This window comes from Bos mutus, chromosome 14 (genome assembly GCF_027580195.1).
Source record: "Bos mutus isolate GX-2022 chromosome 14, NWIPB_WYAK_1.1, whole genome shotgun sequence".
Lineage (NCBI taxonomy): Eukaryota > Metazoa > Chordata > Mammalia > Artiodactyla > Bovidae > Bos > Bos mutus.
Window position 1 is genome coordinate 46,438,798 of NC_091630.1, and position 13,768 is coordinate 46,452,565.

Consider the following 13,768-nt stretch of genomic DNA (forward strand, 5'->3'; position numbering starts at 1 on the left):
CAGAGTAGCGAAAAGTTATGGGAGAGGCATATAAATACTTGTCCGTCCTTGTGACGGGTTTATCTTTGTCATTTACTTCTTTTGTTCTTTCTTTTGTTCCAGTTAAATAAAGGGGCTAAGCCATGTAAATCAAACAAATGGGGATGCTTCCCTATTCACCAGGCAGCATTTTCGGGTGCCAAAAAATGCATGGAAATAATATTAAAGTTTGGTGAGTAGAAGCTTTCCTCCATTATATACTATAAAGAAGCCTATTTTGGTGGATGCTATTGAGAAATATTTAATATGATTTATACCTGGGCTTTTATGTAAGTCTAAAAGTCGTTTCTTCTTTTTTTTAAAAAATACCTTTTATTTATTTATAGTATTTATTCTCTTGAATTTTATTTCCTCCTAAAGGTGAGGAACATGGGTATAGCAGACTGTCTCACATTAACTTTGTGAACAGTGGGAAAGCCAGCCCTCTCCACATGGCAGTTCAAAGTGGGGACTTGGACATGATTAAAATGTGCCTGGACAATGGTGCGCAGCTGGACCTGCTGGAGGTAACTGTTCAGATTCCTCCTGTAGAATTGTTCATGTTCTATTTGCCAAAGTGCCCTACAGCTCTTTCACAGTTAATTTGGATAGATGTTACTTCCTGCTATTCATGCAAAAGCAGAACAAGAGATTCTCTCAAATTTTAGTCTATCTAAACAATTTTGAAAGCTACCAAAGACAATTGCAAACACAGATACAGATATAGTAGAGATAAAGACACTGATGATAGAAGCTAAGTACAGTCAGAGCTGTCAAGAACTGTCACCTTGCAAGGAAATAAAGTTGCTAGCTATGACTTTTATATTGAGGCTTCTCAGTAGGTGAAACTGGTTACTCTTTGCCATCTTAAATTCCATACTCCTTGATTTTGTTGGACTAGGAAGAAAAAAACAACTGAATTTAGGTTTGATCCTTAAATTGGGACAGAATATTGATTGATGCTGATATCAAAACTCTTTACAGAAAGGGAAGTGCACAGCCCTTCATTTTGCTGCCACCCAGGGAGCCACTGAGATTGTTAAGCTGATGGTATCTTCCTATTCTGGCAACAGCGATATTGTTAATGAGGTGGATGGAAATCATGAGACACTGCTTCACAGGCAAGTTTCCCTCCTATCATTCTGAGTACAGATTTTTCGTCTTCATGCGTTTAATTAAGAAGACAAGACAAAGTTACTGCTTATGGTAGCAGAGACTCCATAGTTCAAAAGAAAAGAGCAGAGATAACAAAGATCCTGTGGTTCAACTGCAATCTCTATGTTCCTCTGGAATCAAAAATACAAAGTTGAACAGATTTTCATAGGATAAACTCTCCAGTGGAATATTCTGGATCAGTTCTTTGTCCAGTGACTATAGGCTCGATTCACTTCCTATATGCTCAGGAGGTCAACATACATGGCTTTTCAAAACCTTTCTAACCTGTTTCAGGTCCTTACATGTGTGTTATCTTCATTCTCAGGGGGGATAATGGAACAGATACATATGAGTGGTCCACTTTTCCCACCCGATTTCCCTTTCCACGTGGTCCCACAATTACATGTAAAAGTTCTCAAAACATATATGTACTTAGTCTTAAGGAATGATAGCCAAGCTCCAAAGAAGATAAATACTTCTGTTGAGTTTAACAGAAATACACATCAGATAAAAGCATCTGAAATTATAGGCTTACTAGCTGCTAAGACAGGAAACAGGCAGTGTAGACTGAGTGTTCAGTTCCTTGAGAAGACAAAAACTGGCTGTTCCCTATGTGAGTTAAAGAAATGGCTGGGAAGGGGCTTTGCTGTCTCTCTGTCTCTATCTCTTACCATCTCTGTCTCTGTCTATCTGTCTGTCTGTCTCTCTCTATCACACACACACACAACACTCATGGAGGCAGAGCTAGAAGCTTGGAATGGCAGAAGAAGAACTGAGATAGTCTCAATAAGTAACTGAACCAAGAAATCTACACTATCCCACAGTGAAAAAGAAACTCTAGCTACCAATATAAGATCTGGTTCTAAACTGGGGAGATGGAGGCGTGAGTGTACACATTAGCAAAACCACTAGCCATAATAGGCTACACATGAACAGAAGGAACTCCAAGGAACTTCCATGCAGGATGAGTTTGCAAACTAAAATTTCATAGCATAAAGGAAATTCATGAGATTATGACAATCAAATCGACAAAAGGCTAATTTACTTCCAAAGGAAAAGAAATAACAGGGCAATTTATAAATAATTTCATAATAAAGGTATTAAAACTTTCAGAAATTTAAAAGAAGGAATGGTCAGTTATGTAAAGTAAATGTATTAAGAGAAGGCATTATGGAAAACAAATTGGCATTTATGAATCAAAGATTGATGATGTGAAAAAGATGCAGTTGGAAACCCTAGACAGGAAAAAAAAACCAAATATTGAAATAAAACAAAAACTCAGTAGACGGATTAACCTCTAGACCAGATATTTTTCAAACTACTACACGTTAGAATCCTGTGAGGAATTTATAAAATCCCAACATTAATTCATACTCAGATTACATCAGAATTGCTAATGACTCTCAGGAATTTTTAAAAACCCTTTGTGATGCCAATGTTTAGCCAATTCAGAAACCTAGTGATCTGAGTTTAGTTAAAATGTGTACATTTACCCTAGAGCTTTAATATACAAATATGCACAAGAAGGAGTTATTTTAGGATAACAGACCCATCTACCTGACCAAAAAATATACTTAGCCTGGTGACTAGCTGGACGCTTTCAACTTGAGTTGGCTGAAGATTTCTTGGACTGGTTCAGTCCAATTCTGATGAACCTAATGCTGATCTATGATCCTGGAATGTCCTTTTAATAGCCAGTGACATTGGAGTTCATCTTGAGCTTCAAAGGAAAGTTTGTTCCTTGGTCTACAGCTTCTTTTGCTACTGTAGTGCAAAGACCTCAGTGGTGTGCAGGCCACACTTGGAGCACCAGAGCTCTAGACTGAGAAGATACAGAACAAATCGAATGGGGTCTTAAATTAACATTATTTGACTCTTAAAATTACTCAATATATCTAATAACATTTAGAATGTAACCTCTTGTGAATTTTGAATGAAAATTGGCAAGCTGATACTAAGACTTATACACAGAACGTTAAGAATAGAGGAGATGATCTTGAGTAGGAACAAAGAAATAAGATTTGCATTAGGAAACAGACTTTTAAATCATTGGTATTAACATTTGTTATGGTGATGCTTTAATATAGATTAAAAATCTGTATTTGATGTATTAATTAACATTATCCTTATGGCTGCTTGTGAGATGACACCAAGTGACTTCAATTACATCCATTGGGTTTTTTTTGGCTTCCTAAAACTTTAGGAACGCTAACACTGCCTTGTTAACTTTTGCCAACAAAGGGGCATTGTGAACCCTGCAGGTATATCTTAGCTGTACCTTGTATGCAATTGTTGCTATTTCTCATGGTCACAGTGGTAATAGCCAGTTTTTTGGCCTTTATTTTAAACTCTTAGGACAGATTTTACTCTTCACTTCAGAACATGTTCATGATGGTTTTTTACAAGGAGAAAATAGGTTTGCAGAAAGATGAGGAAGAAAATCTTGTGATGTATTTTATCTTTCTCTATTACTCCTACTTGAAAAGTTACCCTAATCAGAATCCAATTGTAGATTTTGAAAGGTTATTAACTCTCTAGCCTTTTATCATGTTATTCAATGATCCTTTAAACTCACTTTCTGAATATATTGAATAGTAGCTTTATTGTGTATATTTATATCAATAGTTCCTTAATATGCTTATAATTCTCTTTTTGCAGAGCCTCATTATTTGATCACCATGAACTAGCTGACTACTTAATTTCAGTGGTAACTATTTCTTTGACAGATTTATTTTTTATTACTATTTACAGTTGAAAAATCATATAATTACATACCATGGATCTTCAAAATTCAATCAAACTTTTCAAATTGGGGTATACTTGCTTCACAATATTGTGTTAGTTTCTGCTGTACGATTAAGTGAATCAGCTACGAGTATACACACATCCTCCTCCTCTAGGATCCCATTCCCCCATCCCATCCATCTAGGTCACCACAGAGCACCAAGCTGAGGTTCCTGTGCTGTTTTACACATGGTAGTATATATGTCTATCCCATTCTCCCAGTTCATCCACCCTTTCCTACCCCTGTGTCCAGACATCTGTTCTCTACATCTTCATTCCTGCCTGCAAATAGGTTCATCTGTACCATTGCTCTATAATCCACACACATGCATTAATATACAATAGTTGTTTTTCTCTTTGATTTCTTGCCTACAAGCAAAAGAGTTTACAAAAAGATGATTGATACATTTGCAAAACATTTTGAAAATTTTTTCTATGTCTTTAATTTTGTATCTCTGAGATGAGGGATGTACACTAAGCTTACTGTGATAATCACTACATGATATCTGTAAGTCCAATTATTATGCCACACACCTTAAACTTATTCAGTGCTATATGTCAGTTATGAAAATGAAGGTTTTAGTCACTCAGTCGTGTCCAACTCTCTGTGACCCCGTAAGCCCACCAGTCTCCTCTGTCCATGGAATTTTCCAGGCAAGAATACTAGAGTGGGTTGCCATTCTCTTTTCCAGGAGATATTCCCGACCCAGGGGTCAAACCTGGGCCTCCTGCATTGCAGGAAAATTCTTTACTGTCTGAACCACCTTGGAAGAACTGATGCTAAAGCTGAAGCTCCAATACTTGGCCACCTTATGTGAAGAGCCAACTCATTGGAAAAGACCCTGATGCTGGGAAAGATTGAAGGCAAAAGGAGAAGAGGGTGGTGGAGGATGAAATGGTTAGATAGCATCATTGATTCAATGGACATGAATTTGAGCAAGCTCTGGGAAATAGTGGAGAACAGAGTAGCCTGGAGTGCTGCAGTCCATGGGGTCACCAAGAGTTGGCCATGACTTAGCGACTGAACAACAACATGTCAATTATATTTCAATAAAACTAGAAGAAAAAAAAGATACTTGATACATTCACAAATAGGGTATATTGTATATGAATGCATAATGGCCAAACCTCATTGCCAGGAAGCTAGAAGTACCAGAGTGTACTTTTGATGCCCATATCAATGCATTTTTTGTGGGGAGTTGATAGGTTCATGGCAAGGAATGCTCTCCTGTGACCCAGTCCTGGGCAAGGGTCAGGCTTGTTGACTCTGTCAACCCCTCTTCAGTACAAGTGGCTTGCAGGTGGAGGCGGGACAGAAAGCAAGTGTGCCCTTCACCTTCCATTATAATCTTCTACCCCTGCTGCCTCCGTGCCAGCTTTCAAACAATGAAAACATGAAGAACTAAAAATACTGTCCAAGGTTTGTTACAAGTGAAAGCACAAGACCTTTTTCACTCAGTCAGCTTTTGGGTTCAATTTTAGTAAGCCCTTTCTACAGATGAGTCTATGATGTATTTATTTAAGCCCCATCATATCAGTAATGAATGGAGTCTGGCTTGGAGTATTTAACCTGTGCTTGTTGTCAATAGCAACTATTGAAATTGTGGTATTTACATAGGAGAATCCCTGGAAGACTCATTATAGCCCAGAGTTTTGTTATTCACAGTTTCCTGCAAATATAGCCCTCTCTTCTGTAAGAGGATGGCAGGACCTCTCTGATCACTATCAGGCTGCCCTTGTCATCTGTATTCAGTGGGTCCCAAAAGAACAGGATCCTAGCCCCAGTCGGAGTTTAAGCTATTTTTATTACCCTGTGCAAAAGATAGAATTCTTTCCATGAACTTTTAAAAAGTTTTTGTTTCTTGTCATATCAAATATTATAACCATAATATGTAATGGTAAATACCAACTTATTCCCTTGAAATATATATATATATGAGATGTGATTTCTTAAATGCAAACATTTTTTAACATTTGACTAAAATTTTACTTTAGGATTTGAATGATTACAATTCAGTTATTTCAGTTCATCTGTTTCAGATGAAGTAGAGTTTTTAAAAAGAGAACAGTTGTTTTTTCATGAGTTATAATTAACATGTACTATTATGTGAATTTCAGGTGTAGAGCATGATTCAGTATTTGTATACAATGAAAAGTGACCACCACAGCAAGTCCAGCTACCATCTGTCACCATGAAAGTTACAAAAATTTTTTTTCCTTATGATGAGAGCTCCCAGGATCCACTATCTTGGCGATAGAAGTGAATGATTTCTTGTGAATGCTTTTAAAATGACAAATGAAATAAACTTAGATTTTTTTTAACCACAGATATTTAACAATCTTCTCTTACAGTGGGAACTAAACTAGTGATATAGGTCAACATTTTATGATTTTGGCAGGAAGATAGATCTACTGCCAGATGTCAGTCAAAAGATTAACATGTGAGAAAGACTTCAGTTGTTGAAGTTAGAGAATAATGCCTTGATTTTCTCTATGATTCATGCAACACGAATTACGGGGAAATGTCAAGCAGTCATGTGCGTGAGTGCTAGCTGTATTTTGGACATTCTGTCCCAATGAATGAACACTAAGTTACAGACTGTAGTGTGAGCTGTTTTGTCTGTTCATAGGCTCTTTGTTGAATGACTTGTTTTATTTTAGGGAGCAGATATTGATATCACCGATTCTGAAGGACGGTCTCCACTTCTATTAGCAACTGCTTCTGCATCCTGGAATACTGTAAATTTGCTCCTCTCTAAAGGTACTAAGAGGGGCTGAACCAGGCCTTTAGAACTGCTACTTGGTTGGTTAAACACTCAGTGTCCATTTACTGTGTGCCAGGCTGTGGGCCAGGTGCTGTGAACACAAATGGGATACTTCCCATATCTAGAATAATTCTCAGCCCAGTAGGGCATAATACTTGGAAAGATAACTTCAGAACAAGAATTGATAACCTTTGTAAGGGGATGACTACATCCCAGGCATGTCACTAAACACTTTATCTGCATCCTCTCAGTGAACCAATCCACCTGATGTAGGTGCTATAACTGTTCCTATTTTAGATACTAACCCAGTCTGATAATGAAGAAAAGAGATACCTTCACCTCTTCTCCCTTGATCTCTAATCTCTCTATAATTCTATTTTATGTGTTAAAAGATGAGACCTCATATATTAAATAATGTAATAAATCACACATTCTCTACCCCTTGTACACACACATGCACACTGCAAGATAAACACATTTTAAACCATGTTTAGTTTTCTTACCTAAATAAAGTTCTCTAACTTAAACACTGGCAAAGTTTTAAGTCAGTCTTTTATTTTCTTACATTGAAAATCCACCATAGGCTATGCTTTAAATAAATGAGTAGGAGTTATATTTATATTGTGCTTTTTAGGTGCCCGTGTGGACATAAAAGATAATCTTGGATGTAATTTTTTGCATTTGACTGTTCAACAGCCTTATGGATTAAAAAATTTGCATCCTGAGTTTTTGCAGGTAATACATATGTGTGGATTTCCATAAAATGAGTTGGGTTCAATAGAGGGTAAAGTGATTTCATTTATTATGATTTTTATTCCTTTGAAGGCTGAGTCTGGAATTTAAATTTTATTTTTAAAGAAAGATGTCATATTTGAATACTTACAACATAGTAGAAGGCAATGGCAGCCCACTCCAGTACTCTTGCCTGGAAAATCCCATGGACGGAGGAGCCTGGTGGGCTGCAGTCCATGGGGTCGCTAAGAGTTGGGCACGACTGAGCGACTTCACTTTCACTTTTCACTTTCACGCATTGGAGAAGGAAATGGTAACCCACTCCAGTGTTCTTGCCTGGAGAATCCCAGGGACGGCGGAGGCTGGTGGGCCGCCGTCTATGGGGTTGCACAAAGTTGGACACAACTGAAGCGACTTAGCAGCAGCAGCAGCAGCAGTGATAATTATGATAATGATAATAATAAACTACATTGGGACTGTTTTCTAAGTTATGGAGAGTTTCCATATATCCTTATCTATAACAGAATGCCTTTCCTTCACTCTTGGACCATTATGAATTGTGTATCAATTGAGAAGTCAAGTACATGAGTGAATTAGCAGCACTTCCTAATCAATGAAGAAAAACTACTCAGCACGCTTGTTGACAAATTGAAAACATTATCTCTATATTTATATTCACCAACTAATACTTACGGAGTGACTATTAGGTACATTTGAAGTGCATCATACTTTTTTAATAAATAGATTTTAATATAGTCTGTGTCTTAAAGAGTCAAATATATTTGAATATCTAAAATATAAAATGTTTATGGATTGATTTAAGCTGCTCATTTGCCATTTGATTTTTATTTAAAAGATGAAGTGATGTTAATTTCATTTAATTTTATTCATTTTTTTAAAGTGACACTAATTTAACAGTTTTGCTAATTTTGACTAACAGAGCACATTAATATTAAGCTGTTAAGTATTATTGGGCCGGGCATGGGGGGTGAAATGAAGGGAGAGATGAGAAGGTTGGTTTATGGTCAAATACAATTTGGAAAATGCTGGGTTTAAAATATTAAATACATTTCCTATTCTTAGGATTTCTCAGCGCCTTTAATACAGTAATACACATTATAGGGAGACAGAGCACACATCTTCATCTGCATTTATTTTACTCTAGTATCCTTCTGTGTGTTTTTAGTTGTTCAGTTGTGTCCGACTCTTTGCAACCCCATGGACTGTAGCCTGCCAGACTCCTCTGTCCATGGGATTTCCCAGGCAAGAATACTGGAGTGGGTTGCCATTTCCTTCTCCAGGGGATCTTCCCGACCCAGGGATCGAACTCACATATCTTGCATCTCCTGCATTGGCAGGCAGGTTCTTTACCCCTAGCATCACCTGGGAAGTCCCTAGTATATAACCCTTAAGGTTATTTATACTTTCCACTCAGGTGTATATATTGGTCCTTGTTAGAAAATACTATCCTATAAAATAGGTTGAAAAACTCTGTTAGCATCATCACGGAGTTATATTCAGAATATCCATCTTTCCCATAGATGCAACATATAAAAGAGCTGGTGATGGACGAGGACAATGATGGGTGCACCCCTCTGCACTATGCATGTCGACAGGGGGTCCCTGTCTCTGTAAACAACCTCCTCAACTTTAATGTGTCCATTCATTCCAAAAGCAAAGATAAGAAATCACCCCTGCATTTTGCAGCCAGGTAAGGGTCACTTTAAGCGACATACAAGCATGTCCTGTTTCTGTTAAATATTTGCTTTGAAAATATCAAACTTTTTTTCTTTCAAGTTATGGGCGTATTAATACCTGTCAGAGGCTCCTGCAAGACATAAGTGACACAAGGCTTTTGAATGAAGGTGACCTGCACGGAATGACTCCTCTCCACCTGGCTGCAAAGAATGGGCATGATAAAGTTGTTCAGCTACTTCTGAAAAAGGGCGCATTATTTCTCAGGTGAGGATATAAGATTGCAATATTTACATCTTCTTTGTAACTGGCTAGACATTGTCAGGCTTTTTTTATATTTTATTTTTGATTATAATATCTCCCTTTCAATCACACTAAGTACTTTTACCCATTTCACTTAATCCTCAAAACATAACATGCTTTATTAAATATTGAAAGGGAAGTCAGTATTATTTCCAACTGAAAACACTGAGGTTCATAGAGCTGAAGGCCTTGTTCAGAGTCACAGAATAAGTGGCTTTGTGTAATTTCCAGAATCTTTGAGATATCCCTTCTCCTATATACCTTCATCATGCTATCAGCTGTTTTGGCAGATACAAGGCAGTGTGTTTTTACAGACACACACACACATGCTATACAAATCAAAGACTCTACATCTCATTCAGTATGATGACTGATGGACATGAAGAACTTCCTTTAAGCTGCAACATGAGACATAAAAATTTCCTGAATTTCACTACAAAAGAAATCTAACACATGAAACAAAACCAAGTTAAAATGTGCTGTGCTTAGTTGCTCAGTTATGTCTGACTCCTTGTGACCCCATGGGCTGTAGACCGCCAGGCTCCTCTGTCCATGGGGATTCTCCAGGCAAGAGTACTGGAGTGGGTTGCCATGCCCTCCTCCAGGGGATCATCCCAACTCAGGGATTGAACCCAGGTCTCTTGCATTGCAGGTGGACTCTTTACTGTCTGAGCCACTGGAAGCCCAAGTTAAAATAATTAAGTACAATAAAAAGTGGCATCATTAAATGACATCTTTGTAAAAATAAAAGGAAAACCCAGAAGCGTTTCATAGATGTATGATGGGCTAATTTCTAATTGCACCAACATGGTAGCAGAGAGTTTATTAGGCTAATGTTAAAAAACACATCTCTTTATCAGAGTACCAACCCCAGCACAGCAATGATGCAGCCGTGAAATGAATGTTCTGCTTAGCTCCTTCCTGCTTCCAAATGAACACCAGGCAACAGACTTGCAAAGGGGACCCTAGGTGAACCCAGAAGACAAGAGCTCTTGCATAACTATGTCATAACTGTAATAGCGAGGTGTCTCTTGCACCTAATACGGTTACTCACTGGCCCTGAAATTAAATTGTATCAGTATCTCACACATTTTTTTCTATGTCTAATTTGGAAAAAAGGCAAGTGTTCACTGTATTCATATCTTGAATTTCTAAGAGAAAAGACAGACATTTTCCTAAAGGATCAAGTAAGAATTTTTGAGAGTATGAGAGGAACAATCTCTTTAGACCTGAACTTTTAGAAAAAAATAAGTGGCAATAAGCTAAGCATCTTCTATCCATGTTTTGTATAATGATATTATTATTATAATGATCATCATTATTATTATTAGCCATGAATGGTAACCACAAGGACTAATAACACCATCATGGAAAATTTTTGATACAATATTCAGTGAAAGAATAAAGCAATATTGAAAATAGTGTGTATAAGTACATTACAGCCTTAAAGAAAATATGTATGACACAGACATGCTAACTCCAGTTTCACTCACCCGAAGTGTTTGATAATGTGTTTATAGACTTTATTTATTTTCTTTTATAATTTTATTGAGATTATAATTGACACTGTGTAAGCTTAAGGGGTAAAACACATGTATCATGAAAGGGTTACCACAGTAAGTTCAGCGAACACCCTTAATCTCATACAGATACCAAAAAATGGAAAAAGAAAAAAAAAAGAAAAAAATTTTTCTTTGTGATCAGAACTCTTAGGGTTTACTCTGTTAATGTTCATTTATAACATACAGCAGTTTTAATTATATTTATTCATGTCATACACCACATCCCTAGTATTTATCTTAGAACTGAGAGTTTGCAACTTTTACCCATGGATTGCAGCCCACCAGGCTCTACTGTCCATGGAAATCTCCAGGCAAGAATACTGGAGTGTGTAGCCATTACCTTCTCCAAAGGATCTTTCCGACCCAGGGATCGAACCTGGGTCTCCTGAATTGCAGGCAGATTCTTAATCATCTGAGCCACCAGGGAGGCCCTCATCCAATTAAGCTTGAAATTAACTCATGTTTAATTAACCAGGCAATACATATTTGGGCTTCCCAGGTGGCTCAGATGCTAAAGAATCCACCTGCCAATGCAGGAGATGTGGGTTTGATCCTTGAGTTGGGAAGATCCCCTGGAAAAGGAAATGGCAATTCACTCCAGTATTCTTGCCTGAAAAATCCCGTGGACAGAAGAGCCTGGTGGGCTCCAGTCCATGGGGTTGCAGAGTCTGACACAACTTAGCAACACAATAACAACAATACATAATTACTTGCTAGAACTCAAATATCTCAGGTATGGTTTGTTTTCTCTGATCATCAGACCCACTTTCAATTGGGAGGTGTCCTTCCCCTTTTAATCTGTAAGGTAAATGCACACGTTTTCTCTTCTTTAACAGTGACCACAATGGCTGGACTGCTTTGCATCATGCTTCCTTGGGCGGGTATACTCAGACCATGAAGGTTATTCTTGACACTAACTTGAAATGCACAGATCAGCTAGATGAAGAAGGGGTATGTACTGTGTTCCTCATACCTACCCCAAATCTTGGCATAGAGGAACCTTCCAACATTGCCAGAAACCTTCTTTTCCCTTCTTGGGTTCCTATATTGGGAACCTATATTGGGTTCCTCACTAACAGTCTGCATAATAAGGGATAGTTAGGGAGTCTGGAATGGACATGTATACTTGGAGTACAGCTGATGAACAGCTGTACTTTTATTTTGGAGTACAGCTGATGAACAATGTTGTGATGGCTTCAAGTGGAGAGCAAAGGGACTCAGCCATACATATCCATGTATTCATTCTCTCCCAAACTCCCCTGCCATCCAGGCTGTCACATAACACTGAGCAGAGTTTCCTGGTAGGTCCTTGTTAGGTCCTTGTTAGTTATCCATTTTAAAGATAGCAGTGTGTACATGTCCATCCCAGACTCCCTAACTATCCCTTATTATGCAGACTGTTAGTGAGGAAAGAGTCAAAGGGGAACAGAATAAGGAGACAGCCCCAAGGGGTGGATGTATGTTGAGGACAGCTGGTGAGTCTCTCAGAGGCCTGTTACAGGCCCACGTGAATTGATGATAAAATTTTCACCCAAGGGAAATGAAGAGAACAGGGGTAAGTTTTCCTAAAACTAAGCATATTTGATTTGAAAGACTGTCCTTCAGTCCACTATAATGTCCTTCATTCTTTTTTTGGAGAATGAGTATTGAAATGTACGTTCTTTCACGAAATGACAGAGCCTAGAGGGCTATCATTGCTTTTTAAAATGCCTTTTTGTGGCAAAACTAGAGACTGGCAACCTTTTATCAACCTGTGATTTTTTAAAAATTTACTTTATTTTTGGCTGTGCTAGACCTTTGAAAGAGCATGGATTTTTCCCTCTAGCTGCGGCAAGCGGGGGCTACTCTGCAGTTGTGGTGCACAGGTTTCTTCTCCTTGTGGTGGCTTCTCTTGTGGAGCACAGGCTCTAGGTGCGTGGTTTCCGTAGTGGTGGCACAGGCTCAGCAGTTGCGATGCAGGAGCTTTGTTGCTCCACGGCACGTAGGATTTTCCCCTATCAGGCATCAAACCCAGGTCTCCTGCATTGGCAGGTAGATTCCTTACCGCTGAGCCACTGGGGGAGCCCCAAATTTTAACTCTTTGTCATTAAATAGTTTTGTTAATAATATCTTAAGCAATTCAACAGTGAAACAAAGCTGTAAAATAGCCAAAGGATGAGTAGCCTTTGTCACTGGATTGTCCGGGTTCTGTTTTCTCTGAAAGAACACCGCGCTTCACTTTGCGGCGAGGGAGGGCCATGCCAAAGCCGTCTCCCTGCTCCTGAGCTACGATGCTGATGTGGTCCTGAACAAGCAGCAGGCCTCCTTCCTGCACGTTGCAATCCACAATAAGAGAAAGGAGGTGGTCCTCACGACCATCAGGAGCAAAAGGTACGCTGCCGTCCTGCCCTCAAGTGTCTAGTGTCCTCCGGCACTGGGGATAATCCGAGAGGAAGCAGGAGGAGAAAAAGAATCAAAGTTTCAGCTGTCGATCACCATTTTTATTTATTTTTCCTTTTTTTTTTATTGAGGTTTAGTTGATGTGCAATATATTATGTAAGTTCCAGGTGTATAACACAGTGATTCACAATTTTTAAAGGTTATATTCCATTTATAGTTTTCTAAAATATTGCCTATAATCCATGTTGTACATTATATCCTTGTGGCTTATTTGTTGGATACATAGTAGTTTGTACCTCCAATCCCCTACTCTTATTTTGTTCTTCCCCTCTTCCTTCTCCCTCCTGGTAACCACTGGTTTATTCTCTATATCCA

General features: G+C 38.3%; 1 protein-coding gene across 1 annotated transcript in view; it reads left to right on the forward strand.

Moving 5' to 3' along the window:
• TRPA1 (transient receptor potential cation channel subfamily A member 1) overlaps nt 1-13,768 on the forward strand; it is a 55,677-nt gene that overhangs the window by 23,228 nt on the left and 18,681 nt on the right. Inside the window, exons 5-14 of the mRNA XM_005907230.3 lie at nt 103-211; nt 400-545; nt 1,003-1,139; nt 3,832-3,880; nt 6,619-6,718; nt 7,357-7,457; nt 8,996-9,165; nt 9,252-9,416; nt 11,851-11,965; nt 13,218-13,384. Coding sequence (XP_005907292.1) covers nt 103-211; nt 400-545; nt 1,003-1,139; nt 3,832-3,880; nt 6,619-6,718; nt 7,357-7,457; nt 8,996-9,165; nt 9,252-9,416; nt 11,851-11,965; nt 13,218-13,384 — 1,259 coding nt within the window. The remainder of the gene's footprint in view (nt 1-102; nt 212-399; nt 546-1,002; nt 1,140-3,831; nt 3,881-6,618; nt 6,719-7,356; nt 7,458-8,995; nt 9,166-9,251; nt 9,417-11,850; nt 11,966-13,217; nt 13,385-13,768) is intronic.